The sequence below is a fragment of the Xenopus laevis genome, chromosome 2L (assembly GCF_017654675.1).
Source record: "Xenopus laevis strain J_2021 chromosome 2L, Xenopus_laevis_v10.1, whole genome shotgun sequence".
In the NCBI taxonomy this organism is placed as follows: Eukaryota; Metazoa; Chordata; class Amphibia; order Anura; family Pipidae; genus Xenopus; species Xenopus laevis.
Genome location: NC_054373.1, coordinates 144,642,553 through 144,658,560, shown reverse-complemented (window position 1 = coordinate 144,658,560; position 16,008 = coordinate 144,642,553). Strand labels below are relative to the sequence as shown.

Genomic DNA, 16,008 nt, shown 5'->3' with positions numbered 1-16,008 from the left:
AGCGCCAAAAGGGAGAGTTCGTGTTTTGGCACCAAAAGTGAGAGTATGCATTTTGGCACCAAAAGTGAGAGTATGCATTTTGGCACAAACTGCAAACTCACTTTTGGCGCCAAACGCAAAGTCTCACTTTTGGCGCCAAAAGTGAGACTTTGCATTTTTGCGCCAAAAGTGAAAGTTTGAATTTTGGCGCTAAAGGTGAGAGTTTGCGTTTTGGTGCCAAAAATGAGAGTATGCATTTTGGCGCCAAAAGTGAGACTTTGCGTTTGGCGCCAAAAGTGAGTTTGCAGTTTGTGCCAAAAGTGAGAGTTTGCTTTTTGCGCCAAAAGTGAGAGTATGTATTTTGGCACCAAAAGTGAGACTTTACATTGTTTGCCAAAAGTGAGAGTATGCACTTCGGCGCCAAAAGGGAGAGTTTACATTTTAGCGCCAAAAGTAAGATCATTTTGCCGCTAAAGGTGAGAGTTTGCGTTTTGGTGCCAAAAATTAGAGTATGCATTTTGGCGCCAAAAGAGAGACTTTGCATTTTGGCGCCAAAAGGGAGACTTTGCATTTTGCTGCCAAAAGTGAGACTTTGCGTTTGGCGCCAAAAGTGAGAGCATGCATTTTGAAGCCAAAAGTGAGACTTTGCATTATGAAGCCAAAGTGAGAGTTTTGGGAGACTTTGCGTTTTGCACCAAATGGGAGACTTTGCGTTTTGCACCAAATGGGAGACTTTGCGTTTTGCACCAAATGGGAGACTTTGCGTTTTGCACCAAATGGGAGACTTTGCGTTTTGCACCAAATGGGAGACTTTGCGTTTTGCACCAAATGGGAGACTTTGCGTTTTGCACCAAAAGGGAGACTTTGCGTTTTGCACCAAAAGGGAGACTTTGCGTTTTGCACCAAAAGGGAGACTTTGCGTTTTGCACCAAAAGGGAGACTTTGCGTTTTGCACCAAAAGGGAGACTTTGCGTTTTGCACCAAAAGGGAGACTTTGCGTTTTGCACCAAAAGGGAGACTTTGCGTTTTGCACCAAAAGGGAGACTTTGCGTTTTGCACCAAAAGGGAGACTTTGCGTTTTGCACCAAAAGGGAGACTTTGCGTTTCGCAGCCAAAAGGGAGACTTTGCGTTTCGCCGCCAAAAGTGAGAGTTTGCGTTTTGCAGTCAAAAGTGAGAGTATGCATTTCTCATTCTGCGCCAAAAGGGAGACTTTGCGGTTTTACGCCAAAAGTGAGATCATTTTGGTGCCAAAAGTGAGATCATTTTGGCGCCAAAAGTGAGAGCATGCATTTTGGAGCAAAAAGTGATACTTTTATTTTGGTGCCAAGAGTGAGCGTTTGCATTTTGGAGTCAAAAGTGAGACTTTGCACTTTGGCGCCAAAAGTGATACTTCTCATTTTGGCGCCAAAATTTTTCTGCACCAAATGGGAGACTTTGCATTTTTCTGCACCAAATGGGAGACTTTGCATTTTGCACCAAATGGGAGACTTTGCATTTTGCACCAAATTTTGGCGCCAAAAGGGAAAGTTTGCGCTTTAGCGCCAAAAGTGAGAGTTTGCATTTAGCAGCCAAAAGTGAGAGTATGCACTTCGGCGCCAAAAGGGAGACTTTGCGGTTTGCCACCAAAAGTGAGACTGCGGTTTTACGCCAAAAGTGAGAGTACGCGTTTTGGCGCCAAAAGTGAGAGTACGCGTTTTGGCGCCAAAAGTGAGAGTACGCGTTTTGGCGCCAAAAGTGAGAGGACGCGTTTTGGCGCCAAAAGTGAGAGGACGCGTTTTGGCGCCAAAAGTGAGAGGACGCGTTTTGGCGCCAAAAGTGAGAGGACGCGCTTTGGCGCCAAAAGTGAGAGGACGCGCTTTGGCGCCAAAAGTGAGAGGACGCGCTTTGGCGCCAAAAGTGAGAGGACGCGCTTTGGCGCCAAAAGTGAGAGGACGCGCTTTGGCGCCAAAAGTGAGAGGACGCGCTTTGGCGCCAAAAGTGAGAGGACGCGCTTTGGCGCCAAAAGTGAGAGGACGCGCTTTGGCGCCAAAAGTGAGAGGACGCGCTTTGGCGCCAAAAGTGAGAGGACGCGCTTTGGCGCCAAAAGTGAGAGGACGCGCTTTGGCGCCAAAAGTGAGAGGACGCGCTTTGGCGCCAAAAGTGAGAGGACGCAGCGCCAAAAGTGAGAGGACGCAGCGCCAAAAGTGAGAGGACGCAGCGCCAAAAGTGAGAGGACGCAGCGCCAAAAGTGAGAGGACGCAGCGCCAAAAGTGAGAGGACGCAGCGCCAAAAGTGAGAGGACGCAGCGCCAAAAGTGAGAGGACGCAGCGCCAAAAGTGAGAGGACGCAGCGCCAAAAGTGAGAGGACGCAGCGCCAAAAGTGAGAGGACGCAGCGCCAAAAGTGAGAGGACGCAGCGCCAAAAGTGAGAGGACGCAGCGCCAAAAGCATTTTTGGCGAGAGGACGCAGCGCCAAAAGTGAGAGGACGCAGCGCCAAAAGTGAGAGGACGCAGCGCCAAAAATGCGCTGCGTCCTCTCACTTTTGGCGCTGCGTCCTCTCGCCAAAAATGCGTGAGAGGACGCAGCGCCAAAAGTGAGAGGACGCAGCGCCAAAAGTGAGAGGACGCAGCGCCAAAAGTGAGAGGACGCAGCGCCAAAAGTGAGAGGACGCAGCGCCAAAAGTGAGAGGACGCAGCGCCAAAAGTGAGAGGACGCAGCGCCAAAAGTGAGAGCATTTTTGGCGCCAAAAGTGAGACTTTGCATTATGGAGGCAAAGTGAGAGTTTGCGTTTTGGTGCAAAATTTTGCACCAAATGGGAGACTTTGCATTTTGCACCAAATGGGAGACTTTGCATTTTGCACCAAATGAGAGACTTTGCATTTTGCACCAAATTTTGGCACCAAAAAGGAGAGTTTGCGTTTTAGCGCCAAAAGTGAGAGTATGCATTTTGGCGCCAAAAGTGAGAGCATTTTGGCGCCAAAAGTGAGAGCATTTTGAGAGTTTGCATTTTGCAGCCAAAAGTGAGAGTATGCACTTTGGCGCCAAAAGGCAGACTTTGCGTTTTGCCGCCAAAAGTGAGAGTTTTAATTTTGGCGCCAAAAGAGAGAGTTTGCATTTAGCAGCCAAAAGTGAGAGTATGCATTTTGCATTTTTCTGCACCAAATGGTAGACTTTGCATTTTGCACCAAATGGGAGACTTTGCATTTTGCACCAAAAGCGAGAGTATGCATTTCGGCGCCAAAAAGGAGACTTTGCATTTTGGCGCCAAAAGGGAGACTTTGCGTTTCAGATGCAGACAGAGATCTTGCAATTGGCTATTTGCAATTGATCTTCATTTTTTATGTTTCTGTTTTTTTTTTAATTGTTCAGCCTTTTGTTCACCAGCTTTCGAGTTTTGAATTCCAGTAGCTGGAGCTTGAATGAGAGACTGAAACATCAGCAGGCGAGTGCCTGAATAGAAAGATAAATTATAAACAAAGAGTTAAAATTAAATTCTAGCCTGAAATTACTAGTGTTTTGGTTTCCAGGGTCCGTGACCTCCAACAATCGGATGGTATTTTAAATTGTAAAATGGAAAGAGGAAGGCAAGCAATAAAAAAAATAAAAATAAATAAAACATGAAGAATATCAATAAGACCAATTTAATAGTTAAGAATAGGAAATGCTACAATGTATAGAAAGTTAACTTTAAGCAAACTTCCCTTTTAATCTATATTGGAAGGGAATGTCATGTTTTTGAGTTATTTTTTTTTTTTTTATCCAGCAGCTCTGCAGATTGCATATTCAGCAATCTGGTTGCTAGGGCCCAAATTACCCTAGCAACCATGCACTGATCTTAATAAGAGTCTGGAATATGAATAGGAGATGGCCTGAAGTTGCTTAGAATTAACCATTCTATAACTTAAACGTGAACCACCCGTTTGAGTATAATACACTGGCTCATTCTTCTTTATGCACATTGTCTCCTTTAAGCAACTGCTGCTTTCAGTTACAATTATATTTACAAACAACTTTAAAAGCACTGGAAATTCAAGTAAATGCATACTAGAAAGTTGTTCAGAATCAAGTTCTCTTTTATTAGGTACATTTTTGTTTTTGGATTTGCATACTTTTAATTATGTTAAAAAAACAATTTTTGGCTGGATATATATATTATGTATTGGCATATGCTAATTCTATTTCCCTTGGCTTAATACATGGATCAAATCATATTATCTTAAGCTGGCCATAGATGCAAAGATCCGATCGTACAATTCACATACGATCGGACTTTCCCATCTCCCGACCCGCCACTAACCATTCAGATCAAAGTCTTACCAGTCAGATTAGTTAAAGGAAAACTATACCCCCAAACAATGCAGGTCTCTATAAAAAGATATTGCATAAAACAGCTCATATGTAAAACCCTGCTTCGTGTAAATAAACCATTTTCATAATAATATACTTTTCTAGTAGTATGTGCCATTGGGTATTCATAAATAGAAAACAGCCATTTTAAAAAATAAGGGCCGCCCCCTGAGATCGTAGGATTCACTGTACTGTATGTTAGGTCACATGAGCCAATTAACAGACAGAGTTGTGTCTTATGCTTCCACACTTCTTCCTGTTACAGTTGTAGTGTAGAGTTGTAGAGTTGTAGTATTTCTGGTCAGGTGATCTCTGAGACAGCACACAGACCATCACGAAATGGTGGCTCAAGGCAAGAGATGTAAAAGGGCAAGATTTAATTAAATATATATTCCAGTTTGGTAAGATTATTTAATATGCCAATTAATATGATATGAACTATCTGTTGCTTAAGTATTCATTTTGGGGGTATAGTTTTCCTTTAAAGAACAGATCAGCAATGTTCTGCCCCTGACAGCAATCGTACAATATCTATGTCCAACCAAAGCTGGTGACAGTCTCCCACTGAAAATCGTATGATCGGCAATACACGCAGAGATATTATCGGCAGCCGACAGAAATTTTCTAACCTGTCCGATCGACCAAACGACCGATCTGCGCCGGACGAAAAATGTCAGGACTCTCCAAAATCGTACGAATCCTCGATTCGTACGATCAGATCTTTGCGTCTATGGCCAGCTTTATTTCTGCAGCATAGAGCTGTAGCAAACTGTCCATTCTTTGCTTAAACATGCTTCATTGTCTTTGTCTTACTTTAGTCCCTTGCCCCCCCCCCAAAAAAAAATAATATGAATATTCCTTCATTCTAGGGCGTGAGTAAGAATATTCTTGCTAAGGAAATATGACAAGTCTTCAGATTATAACATTAAAGCTGTCTTCTTGTGTTTTCAGAAAAGCATCTCAAGGATGGAAATTGAGGATTACAATGGGCGCTCCTACATGTCCGGTATGTTTAACGCTTCAAATATTTATAACTGTAATGATATGAAATCCCTATTTCTTTATGGAATAAATGTGGTCCTCTTTGCAAACATTCTAGTCTACTTGTTACAGAAGCAGGATTGGTGACTTGACATTTGTTAACCCTATCATACGGCACGTGCAGCTAGTGGCGGATTAAGGACATGTGAGGCCCCTAGGCTACACTTTCCACAGGGCCCCCTTCTAGGGCAGTACACGCCATGTTTTGTTTTTTGTTTTTGTTTAAAAAAAGCAGACCGTCGTGTAAATACGCTAGTGGTTTAAAGCTAATTCAATGGCACATGACGCTAGCGTATTTACACAGTAATCTGCAATTACCGGTAACATCCAAATTATTATCAGTAATAGTAAAATAATTTCAGACATTTCTGACTAAAACCAACTGTATAACAACAGCACCACAAGAATAATTAACACAAGTCTCCGTATTTGAATTTTTATTTTTATCTGAAAATCTTTTAATTTTCATTTGAGCCTTTCTGCGGGCAGGGTGCACCTACAGCAGGGCAGGGAGAGTGACACAATAGACAAGCTGCTGTCCTGGTCTAAAAGTTAAACATGGAGTGGACCTTTTATTTTACTGTCTGCAGAAATTATTTCACGGTCTGCAGACTACAAAAATTATTTCACTGTGTGCAGAAATGATTTCACTGTCTGCAGGCTACAAAAATTATTCCACTGTGTCTGCAGAAATTATTTCACTGTCTGCACTGCAGGCTACAAAAATTATTTTACTGTCTGCAGAAATTATTTCAGACTGTTTCACTTTTAGGCGCAGGCTGGTTCTTCTGCCTCTACACTACAGCTGTTACTGGGCCCAGCCGGGTGCCCCCTGCACCCTCCCTGCTGCTGGCCGACTCAACCCCAGGCTCACCTGAAATTGTTAATTAAAAAAATTCTCTTCCCACTGGCACAGTGCCACTGAGTCCTCCTGCAGGACCGGGTGCTACAGCTGCTACTGCTAGTCTGCTACTTTCTGTCCATTATGCTGGCTGACCTGGCCCCGTGGCTCGTTGGGCCCCCGCCCCACCCCCTGTGCCTTGCTCTAGCTAGCTGCCTGGGACTAAGTCTGACTGTCTAAGACAATGGAGAAGAAGGAGATTAACATGTTATTGAGTAAGTAGCTGCAAGCTGATAAAAATCAACTCTTGGGCGGCTAGTCACAACGACAAAGAAGGCAGACTGAGTCAGACTGACCGCATGTGTGCAAAAGCTCAACTCTTTTAAGCCTTCGGCTGCGGTGCACACCAGTGACGTCACTGGTGAGCGCCTTCCAAACACCCGGTCAGGCTTAGAGTCGAGATTGTTTGCACCACACGCAGAGAGACGCACTGTCACGCACACCTGTTCTCCCAGTCCCAGGCAGCAAGCCTGGGGGGGGAGGCACCTGGACCCGGTGAATTTTTAAAATTAAAAAAAAAAATCAATAAAAAACACATGGGCCCCTACCACCAATGGGCCCCTAAGCGTTAATCCGCCCCTGCCTGCAGCTTTTATTTATGCTGTATATTTTGTGCCCAGGTGCTGAGGTCACAGTATTTAATAACACATTTTTATTTCAACTATATTGTTCTCATCTGCTTCTCATTTCACAGTCCCTTGTCAGAGTACTCATTTAATGGAAACTGCACTTGGTCTTTGTATATCTACAAAGCATTAAAGGGGTGGTTCACCTTCAAACAACTAGTTGTTTTCAGATAGATCACCAGAAATAATGATTTTTTCCAATGACTTTCTATTTTCTATGTGTGTCTGTTTTTCTAATATTGAAGTGTCAAGTGTCTTTTTTCACCTTCTGAAGCAACTCTGGGAGGGGGGTCGCCGACCCTGTAAACTGTTCTAAACGGATACATTTAGTTGATAAATTTCTTATCTTTGTCCCTGCTGAGCAGAATCTCTGGGTTTCATTACAGCAGGGATCCCCAACCTTTAGAACCCGTGAGCAACATTCAGAAGTAAAAGGAGTTGGGGAGCAACACTAGTATGAAAAATGTTCTTGGGGTGCCAAATAAGGGCTGTGATTGGCCATTTAATAGCCCCTATGTGGATTGTCAACCAACATTGAGGCTCTGTTTTGCTGTACAACTGGTTTATATGCAACTAAAACTTGCCTCCAAGCCTGGAATTCAAAAATAATCACCTGCTTTGATGCCACTGGGAGCAACATCCAAGGGGTTGGAGAGCAACATGTTGCTCACGAGCTACTGGTTGGGGATCACTTCATTACAGGCAGCTGTTAGAATTGATACAATAGTCGCTAATACTCCAGAGATGCTGCTGAGAAATGGATCAACTAAATTGTCGCAAAATTTGCAACAGTTTAGAGTCTGCGCCTGAATTACTGAGCTGCCAGACTCAAACACCAGAGACAGGAACATTCAACTTTAAACTTAGATTTTGAAAAAACAGTAAAAAATAAATAATGGAAAGTAATTGAAAAAAGTTTTTATTTCTGGGGAACAATCTAAAAACAACTGAATTGAAAAAGGTGTTTGGAAGGTGAACAACCCCTTTAAAGGACAAGGAAAGTTAAACTAAAAAAGTAGGCTAGAAATGTTGTACATTATGTTTTGGGCTTCGATATCAGCTCCAGGGAACCAAAGCCCTTTAGCAGTAAAGATCTGTGTCTCCAAAGATGCCCCAGTAGCTCCCCATCTTCTTTTCTGTTTATTCACTGCACATACTCTGTGCTGCTGTCACTTACTGAGCTTAGGGACTGACTCATAATATACAGTACACATAGAATAGAAATGTCACAATATAAGGCTGATTAGTAATTAATGTGAATGATTACTACGTGGCAGCACAGAAACCAGTGCAACTAGCATCAGAATTGAATAATCAGCCCTGTAGCATCAGCTTATATTACAGACAAACTCATTTTCTTCTTGATAATTAGTGACGACCCCTAAGCTTAGCTTCTCAACTGCTGCTCAGAGCTCACTGAGCATGTGTGAGTGTCACAGACACTTTCCAAAATGGTGACCCCCGTGACAAGTTTGAAGTCATGGATCATTGCTGCTATTGACAAGCTGAAACTTTAGGCTGGGGCAATAAGCTCATTATATAAAACATGGGGTTTTTAGCTATATTCATTTTTAGGGTTTAGTTCTCTTTTAAAGGTTAGGGTACACTGGACATGTTTTCCATAAGAGATACCATCCCCTTAGTCCTCTAGTAAGGTGAAAGCACTGCTCTGTAGTATGTAAAAAGCTTCCCATAAATCAATGGAGAATTTATGTAAAACCTGATTCGTGGTTTATTCCCATTGAATGGCATTGAGATGGCAGATGAAAGGCGTAAAGGAACAGTTCAGTGTAAAAATAAAAACTGGGTAAATAGGCTGTGCAAAATAAAAAATGTTTCTAATATAGTTAGCTGGCCAAAAATGTAATGTATAAAGGCTGGAGTGACTGGATGTCTTAACATAATAGCCAGAATACTACGTCCTGCTTTTCAGCTCTCAGTGACTCAGTTAGTGACTTTAAGGGTGCCCACATGGGACAAAACTGTTCAGTGAGTTAGGAATTGATCCTCAGCATGCAGCTCGGATTCAAAAGCAAACAGTTATGACCCGTGTGCCCCCCCTCAAGTCACTGATTGGTTACTGGATGGTAACCAATCAGTGGAAACCAAGAGAGATGAAAAGCAGGAAGTAGGGTTCTGGCTATTATGTTAGACATCCAGTCACTCCAGCCTTTATTCATTACATTTTTGCCTAAATAACTATATTCAAAACATTTTTATTTTGCACAGATTATTTATTTACCCATACCTCCCAACTCTCCCGTTTTTAGACGGACAGTCCCTCTTTTGACAGCTCAACCCACAGTCCCTCGTTTGTACTGGAAAGTCCTTTTTTTCTCTGCACTGAACAGCCAGAAAAAGAAACAAAGTTTCTAACTTAATTGGCTTTTGGCAGAGAGCCCAGAACAGCCACAGCAGCAGATAAGATACTTTTGTAACAATTTTGCGATAAGCAAATGAGTAATTGTAACAATATAAGATAACAGGTCCCTTGGGAAAAGTTAGACTCACAACTTCATTACCTTCATTAGCAAAACTGCAATAACTGGGGAAAAAACACAGAAAAATGTTCTAACTTTCATAACCTGCAAAATTTTGTAAAATGAACATAATAGGGGGTGTGGCCACAAAATAATGGGCGTGGTCATTTCACTGCACTATGTGCGCCAACTTTTGTTGTCCCTCTTATTATTTCCAAAATGTTGGGAGGCATGGTTTACCCAGTTTTTATTTTTAAACTGAGCAATTCCTTTAAACTTAGCCACATCAGTGTTATTAAAATAAACTCCCTCCTTATGCTGCAATGAAATGCTCTTATGCTTAAAACATTGCAGGAAGCACCTTTCCTACTGTGGTCGGTCATAAGCTGGAGTCTATATTCTACTCATCAACTGTTGCAGCTCTTGATCGACCAAAAGGTAAACATGACTGAACACTGACTTGATTTGCTGCTTGCATGCAGCCATCAGCCAACCCATAATTGCATGAGCTTTTAAAGAAAGTTGTCTGACTGGCCAGTGTATAGTGACTATATTATCAGATATCGCTAAATTCAGTGGCCAGGTGAACTTGTAATGTAATAAGCTATTCCAAGGTATTAGTACATTATATTTAAAGGGCAAGGAAAGTCTAATTTACTGGGGGCGATGCCTTGCCCCAAGCTTGACTTTACGTGTCCCTTGAAATACATATAAAACCCTTCAATTTCTTTTCTGGTGTTACTGGCCCTTATATCGGCTTTGGTTTAGAGCACATGTCCTTGTGATTGCTAGGACCAAAGTGAAAAGCATGTTTTAGGCAGAATTGTACCCACTTACATTTGGTGTTTTCTTTGGCACTGCAGCTGGAGATTCATCGCTGGAAAAGGATTTTTCAGATGCGCTTATTGGCCCCACTGTAAGCACCCCAAATAGCCGGCATTCATCACCAAGCCGCTCACGGAGTGGTAAGTCTATTTTACTGGTAAAAAGTTCATTTTTATGCATTCCTGAAATATTCTCCAGAATTTCAATCCATCACCTTCCACAAAAAGTTCAAATTGGGCAGTTGTTGTCACATTGGCTAATAGCATTTACAAATGCATTCATTTTTTTTGTCAGTTAATAGAGCACTGAAAACATTTTATTTGAAATAGCTTATTTAATATCCTCAATGGAAAATGCACTATAAGGCCCATGGAATGCAAGGCTTTTCACGTAACAAGGTGCTTTCAGAAGGGAACAGCTATGGGGGCACCGTTATACCCTTGGCACATAGTTTGACAACAAAACCACCTTTCACCATTCAGATTAGTGATACAGACCAGCTTGGAGATAATAGAACTTGAATGTGGTAACTATGAGTTTACCTTTGTGGTTATGAAGTCTTCATCAATTAATCCCTACTCCTCTCTGGTTCCAGAGGCAACGTCATACTTTCAAAGATAAACTGGCAAGGGCATTTCTCACTCGGTCAGCCAACAATGGAAAGGTCCACCTGTTTTAAAAATCAATCAACTTTATTGAACATCATTTAAAACAGTTCAGCAGTGGGACAGGCATCCGGCTGGCTTAATGATTTTCATGGTTGACCATGCCACTTCTTCAGAAACCTGTAGCATCACCTTCAACAGGAACCTTTATAGTTATACAACCATTATGGAATTAACATTTGAATGTTTAAAGGGGAAATAAAAATGTAATATTAGCTTCAGCATACTGAAATAAGAAACTTTCTAAATACAATCAAATAAAAATTCTGTACTGTTTATGAAAGAATCAAGTTCACTATCCCTCTCTCGCATCTATTTCTATTCATTCTGTCTTCATGCAGGAGTTGGGTGTCAGATGAATGATCCAATATATGTTATTGGGGGGCTCATTTTGCCTATAAGATGTATTAGAGCTCACGCTATTAAAATCACCAGAAATCATGTCTCTCTACATGCAGGATTTGTGCAAAAGGCAGTTATTTTGTTTGTAATGGAATCCGTTATTTGAGTGAGCTCTAATTCATCTGCTAGAAAAGGAAGCCCCCCTATAAGATTTATTGGATCATTCATCTGACACCCAACTCCTGCATGAAGACAGAATGAGGAGAAACAGATGCTAAGAGAGGAACAGTGAATATAAACTTGATTATTTCAGAAACTATGCAGAATATTTAACTGACAATTTTTGAAAGTTTCTTATTTCAGTATGAGGAAACTTATATTAAATTTTCATGATAGTTCCCCTTTAAAATCCTTTAAACAAAGAACAGTACTAAAACACTTCACTACACATCAAAGTTCATCCAGTCAAATACCACATACAGATACATGTACAGTATATACTCAATATGATCTATTTCAAAGACGGTATCTTTTAAGTAACAATAAAACACCAAATCTTAACAAGCATGCAGAGAGGACTGGAACTCTCATTTATTAATCTATTCAGAGACTCCCCTAGACAAAATGGAGGGCCGGCTTGTCTGACTGAGTGAGAGATGCCCTTGCCAGTTTATGTTTGAATGTTTGCAGCTTGGAGATTACCTAGTTTCCCTTACTCTTACTCCTTTCCTGCTATTTCTTGTGCTGTTTGTGAGGCTTAACTACAAATCATCTCTTAGCACTGCCAGGAATAAGCACCTAAAAATCTTAAAATTGTAGTTTCAGCAATTTAAATAGCAAAAACAAAGCCAGCACAACATATGGTCATCTTGAAAAGATGTTATTAAAATGCAAACACCTCACAGCTTCTCAAATAACCCCCCTCTTGATTCACCTGTTAAATTGATCTTGCATTTTCAACCATCTTTTTCTGCTTTTGATGTTCTTGTCTTGTCATTTTCCCCTTTCCTTTCCACTGGCATTCTACTCATCTTACATCCCTCTTTCCCTAACTTATGTATGAATGTTTATCATAAGGCTTGAGGCGTTGCATGTGTTTGTTTTGAGCACATTTCACCTTCTGTTATTTGTTATAAAAAAAATACTGGAGGATTATAGCCTAGAACAGGGACCCCCAAACCATTGAACCTGTGAGCAACATTCAGAAGTAAAAGGATTTGGGGAGCAACGCAAGCATGAAAAATGTTCTTAGGGTGCCAAATAAGGGCTGTGATTGGTCATTTGGTAGCCCCTATGTGGATTGTCAACCTACCTTAAGGCTCTGTTTAGCACTGCACCTGGTTTTTATGCAACCAAATCTTGCCTCCATGTCTAGAATTCAAAAATAAGCACCTGCTCTGAGGCCACTGAGAGCAACATCCAAGGGGTGGCAGAGCAACATGTTACTCACGAGCTACTGGTTGAGGATCACTGGGCTAGAAAATGATTCACTCATTTGAGCTGTCAGCCAGAAGGAACAGAAAGATGTTGGTCCGTTGTATAGTATCTGTCTATTCAGCTCACATGCAAATTAGTAAAGTAAGGTGGAGGGTTATTGAGCATTCCCCACTTTTCCTATTTATTACAGACTATACTGAGCATATTAAGTGCCATTGTTACTAGGAAGAACTTGTGTCATAAATCTAAGTTGTATGTGGGCAAGGGGTGGTGGAAGAGGATGGAACTTTAGCTGCTTTGTTTATAATGGTTGCTAAGGGTGTGGGAGATGACCCTTGCAACCATGTTATGCTTGGCAGCTTTACTTCTGACCAGGTTCTAAAAGGTTTCTTAGTCAGCACCTGTAACCTCCAAATTGCTTTAACTCGGTGCAAGTCCAACTATTTCCACCTTCCATCCGTTTAGACTAAATTTTATGTTATTGACAGCACCAATCATAAGTTTCTTTTCTTAAAATGCCTTTATTGAGACATGGGCTCTGACCTTAAACACTTGGCAGTTTCTAAAAGTAAAAACTAAGCTTGTTAAACCTCTGCTTATTTTAGTATTAAACTACTAAAATGGTCTTTTTATGGAAATACAAAGTACAACTTTTAAGAGCTTTGGCACCAGTCATTTCTATCAGGAAAATTGCTCTTGTGTGAATTGTAGATAAGTACAACAGCCTATTAATTCACACAAATCAAATTCAATTAAAAAACAATGATGGTTATAAACAGTATTATAAACAGTGGCCCTGTTTATGAAGAAGCTAAGACTTGTCCACAAATACGAAACACATTGGAATTGGCATGAAGAACACAGGAAGCAAATTAAATTATTTAATACAATAATGATCAACTGCTTACGTTTATGATGCTTTTTATAACAGTTAATGTATGTAAGTTATTCACTAAGAGTTAGTTATTTCATTCGTCTACATTACAGCAAACTCTATTAAAGTAGAGATGTACAGTGACGATGAGTCTGGGCGCCTACTTTCCCATGAAGACCGTCTGAGCGAGAAGGAAGATGAGATAATGGGGGATGACTCACTGGTTGAGCCTCTGGGCTACTGCGATGGTCCTGGACAAGACCCTCACTCTCCAGGCGGCATCCGCCTCCCAAACGGGAAGTTGAAATGTGATATTTGTGGAATGGTATGCATTGGACCTAATGTGTTGATGGTGCACAAAAGAAGTCACACAGGTAAGGCACTAACTGTGTAATAGTAACTTGGTTTAACATTTTATAATTAGTTCTAAGGTTTTTATCCTAAATGCTATTTATCGAAGATGATTGCATTTTGTATGTATATATGTATAAATACCACATTGCCCTCGCTCTCCTGTGAATTTCTGTGCATCATAAATCTTTTTTTTTTTTTGGGGGGGGGGGGGGGTTGTGTGTGTGTGTGTGTGTATATATATGTATATGTATATGTATGTGTGTGTGTATATATATATATATATATATATATATATATATATATATATATATATATATATATATATATATATATATATATATATATATATATATATATATATATATATATATATATATATGTATGTATGTGTGTATATGTATGTATATGTATGTATGTATGTATGTATATGTATGTATGTATGTATGTATATATATATATGTATATATGTATGTATGTATATATGTATATGTGTGTGTGTGTGTGTGTGTGTGTGTATATATATATATATATATATGTGTGTATATATATATATATATATATATATATATATATATAATGTGTGTATATATATGTATATATATATATATATATATATATATATATATATATATATATATGTATATATATGTATGTATATATATGTATATATGTATGTGTGTGTGTATATATATATATATATATATATATATATATATATATATATATATATATATATATATATATATATATATATATATATATATATATATATATATATATATATATATATATGTGTATATATGTATATATATATATATATATAGAGATGCAGATGTTCCGCACACCATAAGTGGCAAAAGACCTGGGTGCTAATCCAAAAGATAAATGGATACAGGTGCAGGGTGGGACAGCACTCCAAGGATTTGAAGACAAGGATATATATATATGGATCTGTTATCTAGAATGTCTGGGACCTGCAGTTTTCAAGATAAGGGATTTTTCTGTAATTTGGATCAAAATAAACCCAATATGGATTCATGCAGCTTAATTACCATCAAGTACAAGGTTCAGTGGTTAATATTACAGAGAAAAAAGTAATAATTTTAAAAACGTTAATTATTTGTTTAAAATTAACTCATCTGAACAGGAAGAATGTTGAGAAGAGTAGAAGGAAGAAATATACATATTTACAGCTGTCCTATTTTATTTATTTTTACGGTTTTCTCTGTTTGAAGCATGTAGTCCTATACATATATATGGATGACTTAAATTTAGGTGGTGAATGGATGAAAACATATTAACTTACACCTTCCCTTTTGGCCTGCCTTTTTTCTTCTCTGATGGGGCATTTTGACATTTATTTCATGGTGTGTTCTGGGGTACAGCATAGATATGTTTTCTCGTAGGGATATATGGTGCTGGTTTCACTGTAGGCTAAAAATCAGAAGTGAAGTGAACTGATGGACGGGGCCAGTAGGGTTTTTGCAGTCATTCTCAATTAGTCAACCTGAAACATAACTTTCTAAAGCACATTTCCTGCTATATTTAAGAGTATAATGCACTGGCACATTTTTGTTTTTCTCACACTATGGCTTGCTTGTGGGATGCAGCAATCAGTGAGGACTTTGTTTAATGCTGTCTTAGGTGAGCGTCCTTTTCACTGTAACCAGTGTGGTGCCTCATTCACTCAGAAGGGGAATCTCCTACGGCACATAAAACTGCACTCGGGTGAGAAGCCCTTCAAATGCCCATTCTGTAACTACGCTTGTCGTCGTCGGGATGCACTTTCGGGTCACCTGCGCACGCATGCTGGTGAGTCTAAATGACATTTCAATTCTAGCCTCTTCCGAATTCTGCTATTTATTGTCACTCTGGAGTACCATATTGGTGGTTTACATCTTCTTGTATAAACCAAACTGTATAATGTAGTGTTGCTAAAAGTGAATTAAGAATATTGAGATAGGGGTTTTAAGAAGAAGCAAAGTATGACTTAAAGGACATGTCAACCCCAAAAATAATTGTTTGCCTAATAAAAGAAAACCTAATTCTAAGCAACTTTGCAGTATACATTTATAACAAATTTTATATGGTTTTTAAGTTATTTGTAGATGAATTGCTATTGAAAGCAGTGTTTGTCTGTTCCTTTCTATTCTCTGC

At 39.7% G+C, this 16,008-nt stretch overlaps 1 protein-coding gene across 8 annotated transcripts in view; it reads left to right on the top strand.

The window, feature by feature from the left end:
- The window catches only part of LOC121393082 (zinc finger protein Eos-like), a 36,861-nt gene that overhangs the window by 9,552 nt on the left and 11,301 nt on the right, over window positions 1-16,008 (top strand). For 4 of the 8 annotated variants that reach the window (XM_041582506.1, XM_041582503.1, XM_041582505.1 and 1 more), the window contains exons 2-6: window positions 5,258-5,312; window positions 9,709-9,792; window positions 10,218-10,319; window positions 13,611-13,871; window positions 15,496-15,663. In XM_041582506.1, coding sequence (XP_041438440.1) covers window positions 5,258-5,312; window positions 9,709-9,792; window positions 10,218-10,319; window positions 13,611-13,871; window positions 15,496-15,663 — 670 coding nt within the window. The remainder of the gene's footprint in view (window positions 1-5,257; window positions 5,313-9,708; window positions 9,793-10,217; window positions 10,320-13,610; window positions 13,872-15,495; window positions 15,664-16,008) is intronic. The other 4 variants (XM_041582510.1, XM_041582504.1, XM_041582509.1 and 1 more) reach the window with 2 other exon arrangements.